The 19,456-nt window shown below is 37.1% G+C and overlaps 1 protein-coding gene and 1 pseudogene across 1 annotated transcript; both read right to left on the reverse strand.

The window, feature by feature from the left end:
- Positions 1-8,058: 8,058 nt before the first annotated feature.
- Positions 8,059-9,309, reverse strand: LOC113312612 (annotated as a pseudogene).
- A 50-nt stretch (positions 9,310-9,359) lies between these two features.
- On the reverse strand, positions 9,360-13,520 carry LOC113308177 (translation initiation factor IF-2-like). Its single transcript, XM_026556654.1, has 7 exons — positions 12,913-13,520; positions 12,461-12,806; positions 11,992-12,341; positions 10,596-10,803; positions 10,220-10,329; positions 9,821-9,944; positions 9,360-9,628 (listed from the first exon to the last, which is right to left on the reverse strand). The coding sequence occupies exons 3-6, from the start codon at positions 12,082-12,084 to the stop codon at positions 9,852-9,854; spliced, it is 504 nt and encodes a 167-aa protein (XP_026412439.1). The 5' UTR covers positions 12,085-12,341; positions 12,461-12,806; positions 12,913-13,520; the 3' UTR covers positions 9,360-9,628; positions 9,821-9,851.
- Positions 13,521-19,456: the final 5,936 nt, after the last annotated feature.

Raw genomic sequence — 19,456 nt, forward strand, 5'->3', positions numbered from 1 at the left:
CCTTTACCGTCAGGTCTACGAAATCTGAAAAATTTGTACGGGATTAAAAATTACAAATGTGCACGCTTCGTTGGATGACCTCTACAACTCCAAATTGAGTGATTCTTGTCTCATGGGATAACTCAGTCTCTTAGCTTCAAAATTGGGGTCAAGCATCAAATTCCGACGTCGTATGAGGTTCCTACATCTTCCAGAGCGTACAATATGCAAGCAGCAATTCTTAGACGGTATTCATGACTTCCACAGTCGATCGGTGTCCACCAGGTCTTTCCACTAAGTACTTCATCAAGGTACCTCCAACTTCGACCATCTAGGTCTTTACATCAATTTTTCTACCTGGGTCCTCTATCCAAGTCTTGCCAGAAGAAGAGAAAACGAAGAGGAGAGATCTAACCAAAATACTGGGGACTGACGATCCACTGATCATGACGACCAGTTTCACAGTCCAAGACTCGTGGCACCAGACTCTCATGTGCTAATCATTCATCATAAAAGTAATGCTACCATCGGGACATGAAACCGTGGTCATTACATCATCCCCTCTCAAGAGCAACCTCAGCTATGGTCCCATGACCAGGGTTTCAGAAGCGATGTTTCTACGACTGACAGAAGCAAGATGGCGCTGCAAGCACCATGATCATGTATCAATCAAGGGTCCTGATCTCAAACGAATCAACGACATTAAAATCCTTCACCAACCGTTCAAGACACAAGCGAATGGTCTAAGAACACAACATGAGTGTTTTACAGCAAGCTCGGCTGAGATGATTTTACACTGTCCTGTACAAACCGACGAGCTGGAGCAATTGGTGAAGAATCGAGGATGGGTCATATACCATTCTCTTCGTATGAAGGTCCTCTACAACATATCCAAAATTCAAAACAATTGGAGAAACGAGCAAAGAGTTGTGGCCAAAACATTGGACCACATGCCAGCTGAAAATTTTCTGAAGGTCTCCTGGAAGTTTACTGTTTCGTCGATTTCACATCCTAAACATGCTCGGAACTCAAAAGGCTTCTTTGTAAAGTTTGGAAATTTCCTGGGCATGAGGATACATGGGTCGACCGCGAAAATCCGACATCGGACGAAGATTCTACAACAATTTCAACGAAGACCTAACTTCTGAATTTTCTGATGACGAAATTCTTCATTCATCCAATCAGGAGATACACCATCAACACAAAGCCGAACTTCATCTTCAGCCGATAGTCTCACTTGCTGAAGTCGACGGTGCTTCTGCTAATGAGGGACGACTCTCGGATGATCGAGAGACATATAATATGTCAGCTTCCAGTGTCTCTGAAAGGTTGATTTTCCTCAGTATGAGCATCCGTAGAAGTCTTCATCTTTGACTTGATATTTTTGGAGCGCTCCACGGAAGATCCCGAAGAGTGGCTGTAACCAGAAGTCACCACTATCTGAGGCACAAGGCATGGAGTCATGGATATACCAATAACAAACACGCAACAAACTGGTAATCATCAACTCTTACTTATTTACGGTTTGAAGAACCTAGTGATAATAACGTAAAAACCTCGAAAAACTTGCTCGCTTCTTCAAACTTGCCAAGACGAGCAAAATTCATTATTTAAAGTCAACACCTGACTTTGCATGAAACTATGAATAATTCACATAACCTTTCACGTGAACATTCGCTGATTTTCTACATGTGTGCATACACTATAAAATCGCAAAACTCATACATACATTATTTCATCACGTATACAATTGCTTACTTTCAGCAATTGCTCAAAAATCATGACTTGATTTTCATAAAGCCATGAACAACCCACGTAAATTTTACTATGTGAACACTCACCGATCTTCAAAAATTGTACAGACGTCCATTCTACATTTGTGAAAACTCACATATAGACATTATTTCACCATGTATAATTGTCTACTTTCAACAGTTGTTCAAAATCAAAACATTGATTTTACAATATATATATATATTCAACATGAAACTCATGTAAATTTGAAAAATATATCTATATATTTTTGCTCCCTCGCACGAGCATCTGTCTTTGAAGCGAGAGTATATTTTCAAAGATTTCCGAAAGCTCGAAGATAAAATTTTTCATGAAGGCTCATAAACAAAATTTTATTACTAACAGACGCACGTCTATCAAAAAAAAAAAACTTTTCTTTCGTACGAGCATCCACCTTTGAAACGAGAGTTTATTCCACTTTGTGAAATCTCACATATTTAAAATATAAAATTCCGGTTTTTGTGAAAGCTCATAGACGAATTTTATATCATTAGACTCAGGTATATTTTGTTTGTTCCTTAAGCTAACGAACGAACGAGCGTCTATTCATAAAACAAAGATTTGTTTTCATGGGCCCATCCCACGAATCCTAAAACGACCAAGGTCCTGTCGTCCAAATCAGCGGTTCAACACCAATCTATGCTCATCAGACGATGATGATCTATCATGACATTGAAGCCTTTATCAAGTCATGGTTTGCTCATGCTCTCTAAATCCGGTAACGTCTCAACTTACGACTAAGTTCAATTACTGGTATTATTATTTATGGCCGGAAAATCACCATTTAATGATGACTGAGGAACACAACTTTCCTCAGTAAGCAGGGGACTTAATGTAGATGGTGGATTTTCGACAAGGGCTAAAATTGTAAACTCATAATTATACGAAGCTCTGATCCAGCAATCAGACGTGAGTATTGAGACATGGGTCTCTCATCGAATTCTCAACGGAGAGTACTTTCTCTCAGAGTACATGTAGATATGTAGTCTCATGACTGGACAACGACATATCTTATGAATACTGAACACTTTCAGTGATTATTTCTATATAGTATCACGAGATGGACGGATCCTAGACAGCTTGCTCTACTAGTATAGAGCGATAACGTCTTCAGGAACAAACAACGAGTTTACCCTGACTATATAAAGGATATGACTTACCGACAAGCTCATATAGGGATAATTAATGCTCCTAGATAGCTTGCTCTGCTAGTATAGAGCCACAAAGTTAATTATTCCTAATTACAATTGCTCCTATTCCATGGTCGAATCCACGACTGGTCCCATGGAATGGCAATAACAATTGTTCCTATTCCATGGTCGAATCCACGACTGTTCCCATGGAATGGCAATAACAATTGATCCTATTCCATGGTCGAATCCACGACTGGACCCATGGAATGACAATAACAATTGCTCCTATTCGATGGTCGAATCTGCGATTGGTCCCACGGAATGGTAATAAACAATTGTTCTAATTCTATGATCGAATCCACGTCTTGATCTCATAGAATAACAATAACTATATTATCTCATTACTCCGATTTCATGATCGAATCCACAACTGGTCTCATAAATGGTAATAGATAAATCTTAATTACTCCGATTCTATGGTCGAATCTACGATCCCATGGAATGGTAATGCTCACTTTATTATTCTGAATTCGTAGTCGAATCCTCAGCTGATCCTATGAATTAATAATAAACATCTTATTACTCAGTTTTGTGAATTATTCTCCACTGAATTCCACAATTAGTAATAAATAATCAACAACCGGGCGTCTGAGCTACCTCTAAGTAAGCCCTGATTCAAATGGTGAAAGTGTATTCAACGACGATACACTAACAATCACCGCACGAACGAGTATTTCAAAATACAACGAAACGATGAACTTATACAAAAAGGGAAGAAAATAATAAATAATTAAAAATATTGACCAAGGTGCTGGGAACACGAACACACGACCTACTGACCGTGTCGTGGTCAGTTCCACGCCAGTTTTATATTTTTAATACATTTTTATTATTTTCCATGATTTGATGAAAATTCTCTCATCTGATCAAATCTCCTTCGTCTCGAGGAAGCTCCTCGGTTTCATGGTACTTCCATAAATCCATAACAAATAATATAAAATTAAGGAAAGGAGTGTGGGTGTGACCACTGGCCAACCGACCATGACTTGGTCCCAGCCGGCCCCACACCCCATAGTTCCTTATTATTTTATTATTATTTCTCAAATTTCATGAAAAAACTCCTTGATTTCATGGTATTTTTTGCACAAATCATCATTTAGTAATAAAATAAAATTACGAAAACTTGTGGGACCAGGCCACTAGTCGGCCGGCCATGCCCTAGCCGGTCCCACATGCCCTTTGCTTTATTATTTTATTATTATTTATCCTATTTTTCCTTGAATTCATCAAATTCCTTGATTTTATGGTATTTCTCTCAAATTAGGAAAAATTCCCTCAAATCATCAAAAATACCTAGAAATATTAAAAAATTATGAAAAACTCGTGGAACCGGTCCATAGCCGGACGGCCATGCCTCCATGGTCCCACACGCCCGTGTTTTTATTATTTTAATATTTTTCTTCCATGAACTCATGAAAACTCCTTCAATTCATGGTAACTCCCTAAATTCATCAAATTTCTCAAAATTCATGAATTTTTCATAAAATCATCAAAATATTATAAAATTAAGGAAAAGGCACCACAGGACCATGGTCACGACTGGCCGACCATGCCTTGACCACAATGGTCCCACGCCTCCTCATTTCTTATTTTATAATTATTTTTCATCTTCTCATGGTGTTTTCATCAGTTTCGTCGAAACCCTAATTTTGGCATATTTTCTCGAATGGATGCTCAATTGCACGCCAGAAAATATCAAAATTCTCAGGACTGAGACGCGGACGCCTTGGGGACACGAGCACGCTATCTTAACCGACTAAGATTGGCTCTTTGGCTCACGGAAGCCGGTCCCATCAATTTTCACTGTTTTGACCTAATTTGCACAATTGCTCGTATTAGGTCCAAAACTCTTCCAAACACTTTAGATTTTCATGAAGTGATTGTCAGGCGGTCACGTGACAACCCAGGGAAGGTTTCATGACTCCATGGTCGGTCCCTCGCCTCGTCATAATTAATTAGGTTTTCTCACCTAATGCTCAGACGAGCATTTTCGAATAAATGATTAAGCCAACATTTAATCATTCTTTCACCAACTTATCGTCAACTCTTCAGGAGTTCTTCGTATTTGCTCACTTGAGCATATGTACACTACATGGTTGATCCACGGTCCCATATAGTCGCTCCCTCCTTCGTCCTATGGTTAAACTTCTGACGAACCATGAATTGATCATCAATTGATCAAATTAGGGTTTCTGAATCCAAGGATCATCATTCCAGATTCCAACCTTAATAATTTTACGATGGCCTCGTGGTCATTAATTTTATTAATTATGCTCGGTTCAACGACCAGTATTCTAATTAATATTTTTGGTGCGCTGCCAATAATCCATCAGATGAGCAACACATGCTCAGACGATCAAATATTCAACAATTCATCACATGAGCAACACTTGCTCATATGATAAATATTTGCTCAAACCAAGGAATATTGGTTCAACAATCAATATTCAATGATCCATTGAATGAGCAATACTTGCTCACTTCATCGTAAGAATTATACCTCTGTCTCATGACATGTTCAATTCATGAGTTTCAGAACATCATGTTCGACACTCAGCAACTACATGGACTCATCGTCCCATCAAACCACGAAGTCATCAATTGACTAACAAACCACGAGACGTCAATCGTGTCACTTGGGGGATATCACTTAGGGTTTTGGTCTGGCGGTCTACGACACGTGTGTTCAAACACACGATGGAATGTGAGCAAGTCGTGCAGTCAGTTGAAGGAATTCACGAGGTAGTGGGTGGAAAATCGACCAAGTCTCCACATGTTGAGCAACTGGTTTCAAAAACGATCTCCACTTCCCCACTCCTTAATTCCATCAACTGTCACACTTCACGGAATCATGGTGTCTAAAATTCCAGCAATATAAATAAGTCTCTGAATCATGATTGAATCATCGGTATCAACAGTATCATCAATATCACGTCTCATCGAAAACACGAGATCATCAACTCATCAATTGAGCAACTACTCTCAATTGAGCAATTTCAATCATTCAGAGCTTATCATATTCAGAATTCACACGCCCACAATCTTTGATTACCATTGATTTCACACATTTCCCAGCTTCCCTCCTACAGATCAACCCATCCTCTCTTGTGACCGAATTTACTCTGGAACGGTCATTGTCTTGATTTAGGCCGGAGTACTACAGATTGATCTCTCGAATCTAAAGAACCACCTTTGCAGCGGTGCATATGTTTCAGGTTTAACATTTCACTCGGTTCGAGGAGTCTCCTCCGTACGGTCGTCTCCTCAATTCCTTAAAAACCAGCAAATCGTTTTTCCCCATCTACACCTCTATTCCATCTCAAACTCTCAGTTTCTCTATCCATTTCCTATTTCTCGATCTCAATCAACTCATGGGTTTTGTCGTAGAAGAAAAGTGTGGCATGGATTTGTTGCAGAAGAAGAAAAAAAATGGCAGGAGGAAAGCGATAGGTTTATTCACGGATGTATTGTACACTTAACGGACGTGAGTGACGTCCAATTAAGTTTTTGGTGTAAACCAAGTGCAAGTTATTAGTTAGCTGTAAATCCACATATAAGTGTTGTATACCCACATTTTTGCTAACGAGGTTACAAACGGCCAGTTAAATACAGGGTGTAAACGGAGTGTTATTCAAATTTTAATGCTCCGACCAATAAAGTCCCGCCACTTGTCCTCTCCAGAATTGCTCTAGTTCAAAGCTTTTATCTAATTTAATTTGAGAGGGGTGTCATACTCACCGTGCAACGTGGGAGCTTATATGATTTAGCATTTTAAATGAGGAGAGATAACAACACCTTTGATTAGTATAACTGCAGTTGTTCTCTTAACAGAAGTTTATCATCCATAAAGGATCAGCTTGGACAATTGCTTCATCTTCTATTGTACATTTTATCTCAGAATTTGAGATATTATATCCTTACTGTACTTTGTGTTTCTTCTTTCATAATCCATGAAATAAAAATCCAATCATAATGTCACCCATACCTTGATCTGTTAAACCGTATGGAAATGTCGAGATTGCTGAAAGCACTGCGAAGAAGCTAATAACGTTGGAGCCTGGAAATACTGGGAATTATTTGCTTCGTTCGAGTACCTATGCTTCTAGAGGACAATGGGAGGAAGCTGCAAAAGTGAGGGTTGCAATGAAGGAGAAAATGATCGATAAGCTTCCTGGATGTAGTTGGATTGAAGTCAAAAGTAGAAATCATTGTCATGAAATTCAGTCGAAACGATCAGCTAATGAAGGAGGTCAGTAGCATCCATACTACTTGGTTCATCGCCTCAATGAAACAACATCGCGTGCACCTCCACCCATATTGCTTGCTTCATCATTTCAACAAATAACTATGTCAGGTGCACTAGGATCCATGTACCATATGCTGTAGTCCATTGGATGCGTTAATGACTGACAAGAGCAAGAACTTGGTGGACGCACTGCTGAACGACAAGAGCTGGAACTTAGTGGATGCATTTCGAAAACATCTTAAAAAGGTGAAACCAGGCAGCTGAATTACATGGGGGAAAACAAATTATGAGGGTCTTTGAGGATCTTTTAGCTTCCTATTAAATCATTCTGGAAGGATGGATCGTTCTACATTCCGAAGGAAACCCCCGATCAGTTTCAATATTATTGTTTATTCTTTACTGGTACATTGTATGTATGCTAAGACTGACAAAATTGTAGGCTTTCAATAGAAGCAGCTTTTTGGTTTTTCTACTGCTTTCATAATAGCAGTTTTTAGTTTTTTACCATCTACTGCTCTCATAACAAATTTTACCACCCAGATATGGGGGTAATACAAGAGAACTAATAATAATAGATACAACATAAGATTGCTAACAAAGAAAAATAATTGAATGTTATAGTTGTTTGATACATTTACTTCAAACTCTCGGACAACGACAATTGATATGAATCAATAGTTGCGATATTGTCTATTCTGTTGAGGATAGTAATTCTGCTGAGAATGGTAGTTCTGCTGAGAATGGTAGTACTGTTGAGGACTGTAATTTGCCTCTGGCATAGCCATCTCAGACAATAAAGAAGTTTTCAAAAGCCACCCTTCTGGTTCCTTAAGGAATTTGTTTGTGTCGATATAAGTTTTAAGTTTCATGATAATTGGATTCAACTTTGGATTTTTTTTTTTTATTCCAGGGCACCCAGGAAGTGGCGAGATATGATATTAAATATCTTCCGGAACTGAGTTTTGTATGTCTTGAAGAGTGCAAAACCTGCCATCTGTGAAACACAAAATTAAGGTTGCTTAATTGACGGAAGTTGTCCAGCCCTTTCAGGAAAAGGAAGAAGAAAAAGCGAGCTTGGAATGAAATTATGCCAGCTTGCTTCATGTGACAGTTAAACAACATGGGATTGGTTCTTGTTCCACAATTATTTTTAGTGAAAAAAATCGAACTAGTAGTTCTGCGACCAACTTACTTCCAGGAAACTGTTCAGAGCTACTGCCGTGTATATGTTGGTTGGGAGTGAATTCAACAACCTGGCAATCCATGCCCAACCTTCCTTCAGACCATGTAGGTTTTGGACACCGCTAACTTCGTCTGCCACAACAAGCAGAACAGTTAGCAAGTCAGACGACATTAAAAAACAAAACGAATAAATGAGGAGCATGCAATTAGAGAAGTTGGTGGATTTCTTGAACAACTTGGTTTATAGTGTTCACATATTTAGGTTCATGATAGACGTTAGCTGATGAAATGAGAAGTACCAACCTGAACTAGTGCTCCATATAGTTTCACATAAGATGCCATTCCTTCCAAATAACTATCACGGCTTTCAGCCTTCCCATCTTCTTCTCGGAAACCCATCACTTTAAAGTAGTCTTCTTTAGATGTTGCTGACTGTAATGGAAACCAAAAAATTTAATATTGAGTCTTTAAAAAACCGCATCTTACTCATTAAAACACAAGACTTGATATATTTTTGTACATAATTATCCTTCAAGAAGGATTTTCCTGAGGCTAAGCCAAACTAACCCACCTCTGAGTAAGCTACATGCTTTGGATTTGTGTATATACAAGCCTTATGGAGCTCCGCAAGAAGAAGATCCATCGCAAGGGGAACCTGATCCATAGACAAATATTTTAAAAAGGATACTTGAGTTTCTAATGCAATGACAGAATGATGAAGCCTGTCATTCCATTTCCAGATATTGCATTACCATGAGGTCTACTTTGACTTGCGTTTTGATTAAAGTTTCACTAGGAGAGCATACAAAATGTTAAACTTCTAAAGAACGAATAGAAAGGTGATAACCTGTGAAGTAACAAGAACAATGACATGCCCACAGGAAATACAGTACTGTTAAAGTTTGCACTCTGGGTTGATCATTGAGACACAACCTGTTAAATGAGAGTGGTTGCCAGTTTTAGCAAATAAGTAAACTCATTAATTCAATAAAATGCGAAGGCTGCATAAAGAAAAGAACTGACAGTCTCAACTTATAACATGATAGTTAACAAAGCTTTTGCAAAAGATGTTCCGCACATCAAGGAACTCTTTTTAATTTCCTAAAGATACTAAAATAATTTTTTTCCCTTTGTAAGCACAATGCATATTATCTTCTTTGCAAACATAACAGCATTAATTGATTGAGGACATAGAGGATCATTAATAAGTCTAATCAGTTCACTCGCTTTTGCTCTGAAAAACAGAAAGTAGAAATGAGGGTCAATCAATTTTACTCAGCTTGTAAGATATCAAAAATGTACAACTAGAAACCTTTCAGCAAACAGGTTTCTGCTCTGGAGAACGGCTAGTGCAAAATATACGGATTCTATTGAGACAATAGTTTAAAAATAATAATGATTATAAAAAAGAAACAAAACCACCCACCTGACACTGTCTCTATTCCCAGATATTTGCTTTATCCGCAGACCAATTTGCAATTCATGACTACGAAAATCTTGTCCAAACATGAGGCATGAAACACAAAACCTTGTGAAAGATGCCCCAGAACCTATTTGGTACCATGAAAACAAGCTTTTACGAATAAAAAATATTAGATTAGCTAATTTAGTTGTATAGACTAATTACGCATGTGGAGCTATGCATTCAAGGCAAGACAAGTAAGCAAACTACCTACTTGCAAAAAACTGAGTATATAAGACAAGTTTTACTATTTCTCCATTAGCTTTACTACCAAGACTTGTTAACATGTTATCAAAGTACATATACGAGTATTCAGGAGATTAAAAGAAGAAAGAAAGAGAAAAAGCAAGAAGAAGCAATCACCTGATTATGACTCAATCTCAAAGCCTGGTTATTTTCATCAACCTCCTTAAACTTTTGAATCCTTTCAACCTCTACTCGTAGAGCACTATCGGCAGCCCTAACTAAACTACCTGTCACGATATTGAGGACTATTATGCTTGCATGTGCACCAAATCAAATTAAAGGAACATGGATACTGTATGAACTTTTCTAATCCACTTTAAGGCTAACAGAAACTGGAAATTACAGGATTCCAGTTCGCGAAAAGAATTCGAACGTAAAATAGACTGATAAAAGGCTGAAGGTTGTTGGTAGATGGAAAAATTCAGAGCGGATAATACAGGACCAAAGTAAACGGCAGACACGAAGCCAGAGAAGTCCCGGACATCTAAAGTACCTGCTGATGGTAAAATATTTGATCCAGAACTGCCAGGTTCACTCCTGTTTACATCTTCTAGTGTTTGAACAGCTTCCCTCTTTTGTGTCTCTTCACTTGCCTTTTTTGCATTCTCCGTGACTTCTTTTTCTGCAGCCTCTTTAGCTCTCCGATTTTCTGCTTCAAAGGCTGCTGCCTTTCGTGCTTCTTCAGCCCTCTTTTTCACAGCCTGCACCTCGGCAATAACAATTTTGGCTTAATACCTTCTGGAACAACCAAAACTGACTTAGTTGTCTCAAATGTTTAATACATCAGCACCCACATGATAAGAAAACACAATCGTATGCTGCCTATCACTAGTTCTGAGTTTTCAATAACACAAAGGAGGATGAGTTCAAATGCTTGGAAAACATTTTAATTAAGTCATTAACAAAAGTATATCCAGTTATCAACCTGAAGTAGACAAAACCTGAGATGAAGATTGGATCAGAGAATGTTTGTGCTAGACAGGGTTAAGGCTGTCAGAGGGTTGTAAAGTGGCTGGTAGTCATGTATGTGGGTGATGGAAGGTACTAGGTAAGAGTTGCTAGAAATCACTTTATGGTTGAAAACAGAACCACTAGAATTTTGTCCAAATGTCTTCTCAATTGATCCAAACCATTATAATCCCAGAAGTTGATAAAGGCAAACTGTGTATCATATAAAGTTCCCGGGAGTCTCAATACAATTCATTTAACACCAAAATCTTACCGCATCACATAAGAACCAAATTCATAACATTTCCCTGCCTCCTCAACAACCCACAAAGCCAAATTTCTTTTGATTATGTCGAACTAAACATAAAGAGATTATAATGGAATGCCAACTAATAACTTCATAAAGAGATTCTTAGCTCATTATGGGCTTATCTTTAGTTCCAAATGTTCCTCATCCATTGAACTAGAATTAAAAAAATGCTTTACTAATGATAAGTTTAGAAGACAAAACACGATCAATGCTTAAGACGCCGAAAAACACATGATTAGATTTGTGCACATACATTCTTGTGTTCACTTTATTAGAAGTATAAGAATGCCAAGTTCCAAGGATATCAAGAAACCAGGTAGTACTAGTTCGTCAACGAAGATAGTGCATCATCTTCTTTAGACGATTCCCCAGTCTCCATTCGGGCATTCAAACGATTCCAACTCTGAAGTGTTCGTCTCGATAGCAAGTACATCACATACAATGGTTCAAGAAAGACTCGACCAAATGATCAAAGATCAATTGAGAAATCAAGGGTTAAGGAAGAAGAGTAGAAGCAAGGTAAGACTCGGCGATAGTTATATAATCGATATAATTATAATATCGATTGCGATATTATCTCTGATTGCGATATAATTATAATCGATATTATCAAGGGTTAAGGAACATATACCAAAATCACCTTACCAACCATTCTTTCATCTAGTAAACTCTTCACTGATCGACTTTTAAACTCTTCCATGGTAACAAACTCTCCATAACTCATTTTATCGCAAGTTTATGATACTACATGAAGCAACAGCACAAACGTATAAAAGATCAATTGATCCAAGAAAAACAAGAAATGGCCTTTAAAAACTAACAAACTCGAGTTGAAACAGTACAGTAAAGACCGGGTAGAAAAGTTAAACTGTATGAATAATTAACTACTGAGATAAACAGTACAGCAGTCCGACTCGACCCATCAATTGCATCTGATTCTCTTCGATAACTGAGTCATCATCCCCAGATCTCTCCGAGTCACTGAAAAAGAAGTAATCAGTATGAACATAACTCACCACAGACCTGATAAAAACTTAATAAAAGTCACTAAATAAGAACATTTTATCATAAAGAATAACTTGATAAAATCATTTTTATACCTGGAATCAGTAAAAGAGAATCGCCTACCAGTTGTAACTAACTGTCTATCATTAACCCCGTCATCATCGTAATCATAATCATCGTCTTCAGATATTCTCATCACAAAACCCCTCTGCCTCTGACTACTTCTAATAACCACTTTCTTACTGTGTACTTGTTTTTTAGTAAAAGGTACAATAAGGTAAGAAGCGGAAGATGAAGTTGAAGAAGTCCCATTTAGTTTAAGTTTTAAGGAATTTAATTCAGATAATAAAGAATCTGAATTCCAATTTGGCTCAGGGTCTGCTGTCATTATTACTATTCGCAGTATTCTTAGAACAAGGTAGTTCCAATTTTATTGCTCCCCTGCAAATAACAAACATACACAATCAACATCAATAAAACCTCAGAACAACACAATATCAAACAAAAGTACTTTGACAAACAACAACATTGAATACAAACAACTTACATTATTAGAATAAGCTGATCTCAACAACAACAACAAGAAAAACCCTAAATTTTAGGTCATATAATTTAATTAGGGGTTTAATATGTTTTCTGATTGAGGAAATTGTGTAATTTTAATCAATGATGATGAGGAGGAGAAATAAAAACACTAAAAAAGGAGAAAAACGTTAAACCCTGGTATAGTATTCTGGAGAAGCATGGTATTGGTAGTAGTTGAAATTCAATGAAGCAGCGGTAACATCCCGCTAATCGACCATTTGAAGATCCTCTTTTTATAAATAACGCCCTCCAGTCCACTCCTGGTCGGTGCGCCCTAATCTTAACAGGTTGAGGTTATCATAATTCATAGCACAAGGCGCACCAAGGATAGATAAAGCAAAAAGAACTCACCAAATGTTAAAAGAACTCATAAGCATCAGCAAAGAAAATCAACACAAACTATACCAAATGCAATTGTGATATTCATTTACTAATGAATGCACTGTTACAACAAAACCAACCAAATTAACAACAATTTTTCTACATTTATCTCCCAGACTAATATCGTAATGATTTTTAAATGCCTATTTTCAATGAATGAACACGTAATTTTCCACCCAATCTTCTTATATCAGCTTATTTTTATTGTGTAACTTTTCAGAAATTGCACATCGCTAGTGCTTCTCAGAGACACCTATGGGATCATGAATCATCTCTAAAAATTAAAATTGTATACCTCTTGAATGAGCATCGTCTTTGGTACCATCCAAGTTATCTCTTTCGTATTTGATAAAGACTCGCAGATTTCTATTTGCTTGAGTATATATCAAATCGAGAGATTGAGATATAAACTCTGTGATATACTTTTTTTTATCTAGATTGAGTCTGACTGTCTAGTTGATTCTCTACAAAGTATATTGGAGTTTGTCCATACATATTGCTAAGCGAAATATTGGGTGTGGTTGTTGTACCCCCGCTTTTTCAAATTCAATCTGCAATCAACAAATAGGAATTTGCGAGCCCAATATAAGAGAATTAACTTGAACGGTACCAAAGACCAATGTTCAAGGATCAATCAATTTCAATCAACAACCAAAGGTTGGATTTCCCAATTGATCGATTCAACAGACAACCTGTGATATTTCAATTATATAACAAAATATAATGCGGAAAAGAAATAACACAGACACCAGATATTTTGTTAACGAGGAAACCGCAAACGCAGAAAAACATTGGGACCTAGTCCAGATTTGAACACCACACTGTGTTAAGCCGCTGCAGACACTAGCCTACTACCAATGAACTTCAGACTGGAATGTATTTGAACCCTAATCAATCTCACACTAATTGAAGGTACAATTTCGCTTCTTACGTCTCTGATCCCAGCATGATACTACACACTTGATTCCATTAGATGATCTCACCCAAAACCAAGAGTTTCTACGACCCAAAGTCGAAGACTTGATAAACAAATCTGTCTCACACAGAAAAGTCTGTAGGAATAGATAAATCTGTCTCCCACAGAAATACCTACGAGTTTTGTTCAGTCTTTTGATAAATCAAGGTGAACATGAACCAATTGATATACCAGACTTATATTCCCGAAGAACGACCTAGAAATATCAATCACCTCACAATAATCTTAATCGTAGGGTATCGAAACAAGATATTGTGGAATCACAAACGACGAGACGAAGATGTTTGTGATTACTTTTTATCTTGCCTATCAGAGATTTAATCTCGAGCCAATCTTAAAGAAGATAGTACTCAAACACGGTAGAAACAGCAAGATCAGATCACACAACCACAGAGAAAATAGTTGGGTCTGGCTTCACAATCCCAATGAAGTCTTCAAGTCGTTAACCTACAGGGTTTCGTGAAAACCTAAGGTTAAAGGAGAATCAACTCTAGCTTATACAACTAGTATCACACATGAGGTGTGGGGATTAGGTTTCCCAGTTGCTAGAGTTCTCCTTTATATAGTTTTCAAACCAGGGTTTGCAATCTAAGTTACCTTGGTAACAAAGCATTCAATATTCACCGTCAGATGAAAACCTGATTAGATTCAAGCTAATATCTTTCAACTGTTAGATCGAACTTAGCTTGTTATACACAGATGAAATGTACCCTTATTTAGGTTTATGTAGCCGTACCTAAACGTGTACACCATGTAGGTAAAACCGTAGTTAACCAAGGTTAGCTATATGAATACTCTCATATCAACCTTATTCATCTTTACTATAACTAGATCAAATGACTCAAATGAACTAGTTAAAGAGTTGTTCAATTGCTATATTCTCATAGAAGTATACAAGAACACAAATGAAGCAAAATCGGTTTGATTCACTCAAATCAATTCATGAACGTTATAGACACAGTTTTCCAAGAATGCGTTCCTTAATATATAAAATGTATTAGTTCATGAGCCAACCAATTTTAGAACTTTAACCACTCAATTATGCAAACGGGTACGCATACCTAAGTAGCCGGTTTGAGTTTGTGTTCGCCAGTATGCAAACGGGTACGCATACTTAGTACACTTCCAAAACCCAACAGAAATTCCCGGACCTATACCTTACGCAAGTATGCGTACCGGTATGTGTACTTGGTACACAGAATTTCACAACTACAAGTATGCATACGTGTATGCATACTTTAGTACCTGTCATGGATCACATACATGCAAGAATGCACAATATGTTTATAATCCAATGATGGTTAAATATTCTAAACTCTTATTTCAATCATTGAAACTTTCTTAGAGGATGACAATAGCCGTTTTCACACACTATTAGCATCAAAGCAATTTTCAAGTTATTGATGAAAAACGGGGGTCTAACAACACCACCCAATATTTCGCTTACCAATCTGTATGGAAAAACTCGAATATACTTTCAAGAGAATCAACAAGACTCAATCAATTAAAAGTATATCAACGAGTTTATATCTCTCTCTTGATTTTATTTACTCAAGCAAATCCTGCGAGTTCTTATCAAATACAAGGAATAACTTGGACGGTACCAGATACCAATGTCCAAGGATCAATCAATGACAATCGACAACCAAAGGTTGGATTATAATAATTGATGATCTAAACGCACAACCTGTATTATTTCAATTATAAAGATAAAACAATATAATGCGGAAACTGAAATAACACAGAAACCAGAAATTTTGTTAACGAGGAAACCGCAAATGCAGAAAAACCCCGGGACCTAGTACAGATTGAATACACACTGTATTAAGCCGCTACAGACACTAGCCTACTCCAAGCTAACTTCATACTGGACTATAGTTGAACCCTAATTAGTCTCCCACTGATCCAAGGGACAGTTGTACTCCCTACGCCTCTGATCCCAGCAGGATACTACGCACTTGATTCCCTTATCCGATCTAACCCACAACTAAGAGTTGCTACGACCCAAAGTTGAAGACTTGATGATAAACAAATCTGTCTCACACAGACAAGTCTATCGAAGGATTAATCTGTCTCCCACAGATAAACCCTAAAAGGTTTTGTTCCGTCTTTTGATAATAATCAAGGTGAACAAGAACCAATTGATAATCCGGTCTTATATTCCCGAAGAACAGCCTAGAGTTATCAATCACCTCACAACAATCTTAATCGTATGGTAGCGAAACAAGATGTTGCGGAATCACAAACAATGAGACGAAGATGTTTGTGATTACTTTTTATATCTTGCCTATCAGAGATATCAATATCAATCCAATCAATATGATTGTACTCGGACGATAGAAGATGCAAGATCAGATCACACAACTACGATAAAGTAGTATCGGTCTGGCTTCACAATCCCAGTGAAGTATTTAAGTCGATAACCTGGTTTTAGAAGAAGAAAACCAAAGTTTAAAGGAGAACCGACTCTATCACGCAAACTAGTATCACGCGTAAGGTGTGGGGATTAGTTTTGCAGAGTTGCTAGATGTCCCCTTATATAGTCTTTCAAATCAGGGCGTTGCCTTGGTAACAAAGCAATCAATATCCACCGTTAGATGAAAACCTGATTTAGATTCAAGCTAATATTTCTCAGCCGTTAGACCGAAAACTTAGCTTGTTATACACAAATGAAGTGCACGCTTCTAGGTTTGTTAACCGTACCCAAACGTGTACATTGTTGGTTCAAAAATAGTCAACCAAAAGGTTAGCCATATGAGCATTTCATATCAACAATGTTCTTCTTCACTATAACTAGTTCAAATGACTCAAATGAACTAGTTAGAGAGTTGTTTAATTGCAAGGAAATCTTATGTAACTACATAAGACACAATTGAAGCAAAGATGATTTGATTCACTTGAATCGGTTCATGAACTTTTATAGCCACGATTTGCAAATGCATTCCTTAGTTTTTTTAAGTTTAAGTTCAGAAATCATCTTTAGATATATAACCTTCTCAAGTTCGCAGACTAGGTTCGCGGACTTAAGATACCGGACAGACTTTACAAACTCCAGCAGAAATTCTTGGGATGAGAACTTCGCCGGTTCGCGGACTGAGTTCGCGGACATAGCTTCACGCAAGTAGTTTGTCAACTCCAGCAGAAGTTCTCTGGTTTGAGAATTTCGGCAGTTCGCGGACTTGGCACTTGCCATTCTTCCGGTTCTCTTGATCAATAAAGTTCGAAAACTTTGGTTCAAGGAATAAGACTTATACATAACTGTGTTTCCACAAAAATGCTTATGTCCACCATTGGTTATGTAATCTAAACTATCATTCCAATCATTGAAACATTCTTAGAGGACGTTATATAGTTGTTACACCATTTCTCGTCAAAGCAATTTTCAAAGTGATTGAAGCATATCATGACTTTCGTCACTAGGTAAAGATAAACTTGGTCGAAGCGAAAAGCTTACCAACACATATTTCGAGATATAAATAGGCGAGGTATACTCGGCTTGAAATACCAAATGTGTATAATCATAGTCTATATATATAACATACGACTTTTTGTCTCAAAGAGTAGGAGATAAATAGATAGACTTTTGAGTGACAGATAAGTTCAAGTCTCCACATACCTTTTTGTCAAGAAGTTCCATCGGTTCCTTGAGTAGATCTTCGTCTTGTATGATGAATCGCCATGAAGTCCTTGAGCTCAACTACTCTTACTATCCTAGTCCGAGACTTAGCTATAGTAGACTAGAAATCAAGACTTATAGTTTTGATCACTAACATTGACAAACATCAACGCATGCGAGTTCGACCGAGCAATGCTCTAACAATCTCCCCCTTTGTTAATTTTAGTGACAAAACTATATGGAATACAAAAAAGATAATGAAACTTTAGTAGCTCCTATTCCACATGTCTAATCTTCAACATTCCTCGAAATCTTCGTCACTTCCAAGTACTCCAATGATCCCAAAGGTTGTAAGTTTAGCATCACCGTTGTTGAAGATCCGTAGCTATAACAATGAGAAAACATAATTATCGATCATTGTTATATAGTGTCATAGTATTAATATACAACGTCAAAGTTCAATTGTATCACAACTTCAACAATAATACTATGGTGATATGTATCACTCCTCATTAGTCAATACTCCATCTCACATGGAAACTACTCCCCCTTACACAATGATCCGAAAACCATATGTATTTGTAGTGTGAACTACATATTAATTCTCCCCCTTTTTGTCAATAAAATTGGCTAAGGTACAAGAACATGATCATAATGAAATTTCCGTAAGAGACATTTCATGACTGAGAGAAAGAAACACACATCATATTATTTAGATGCAATCATATAGCCGAAGCTAACAACATTCATCAAGGAGTTTAAAGATACAAGATAACCCCTCTAAAATTCCACAGCCGCACAACCCTCAAGATATGACCATTAAGCACAAGTTCAAAAGAACTCTCCCCCATTTGATGTCATTCCCGAAAGAACAACAACGAGCGACCTTAATTTCAAGAGAAAAGAAGGATTTTTATTGGACACCAAAACCATGAGAATGATTTTTATATCCAAAAACTCAATCAAATTAATCATAAGTAAACCCATGATTAATTTAATCGGAATACATAATCAAATTAAACACAAAAAGTGATCAATTTAATTGATTATGCTCAACATAAGTAAACTTACGGAGCCAGGACTAAGTTAACCATACAAGAGAGTGATTGGCTTAATCGTTCATATACTCAACACAAGAAGAACTTATGGAGTAATAACTAAATAACCAAAAAGATGATTTATTTAGTTCTAAATGCTCAACATAAAGTATCTTACAGAACAACCAATAAATCTAATAAAAAATTAATCAACTTGGTTGTATCGTGCTCAACATAAGACACATTACGGCGCCTCACAGTATTACATAAAATATGGATCAGTGAAGATCAATACTGTGGAATACACAAGGATTCATTCTATCTTCAATCGTTATATGCATAACAATAATAGACATAATCCTTGAACACAAAAGATTTTAACCTATCTTCCATCAAAGATTGACAATATAGGCTTAACTTTTGTATTTGTCAAAAGTCCATTCATTCTTTAATTAATAAACGAATACCGATCATAAACGACTTTACGTTTAACAAA

This window comes from Papaver somniferum, chromosome 9 (assembly GCF_003573695.1).
Source record: "Papaver somniferum cultivar HN1 chromosome 9, ASM357369v1, whole genome shotgun sequence".
Lineage (NCBI taxonomy): Eukaryota > Viridiplantae > Streptophyta > Magnoliopsida > Ranunculales > Papaveraceae > Papaver > Papaver somniferum.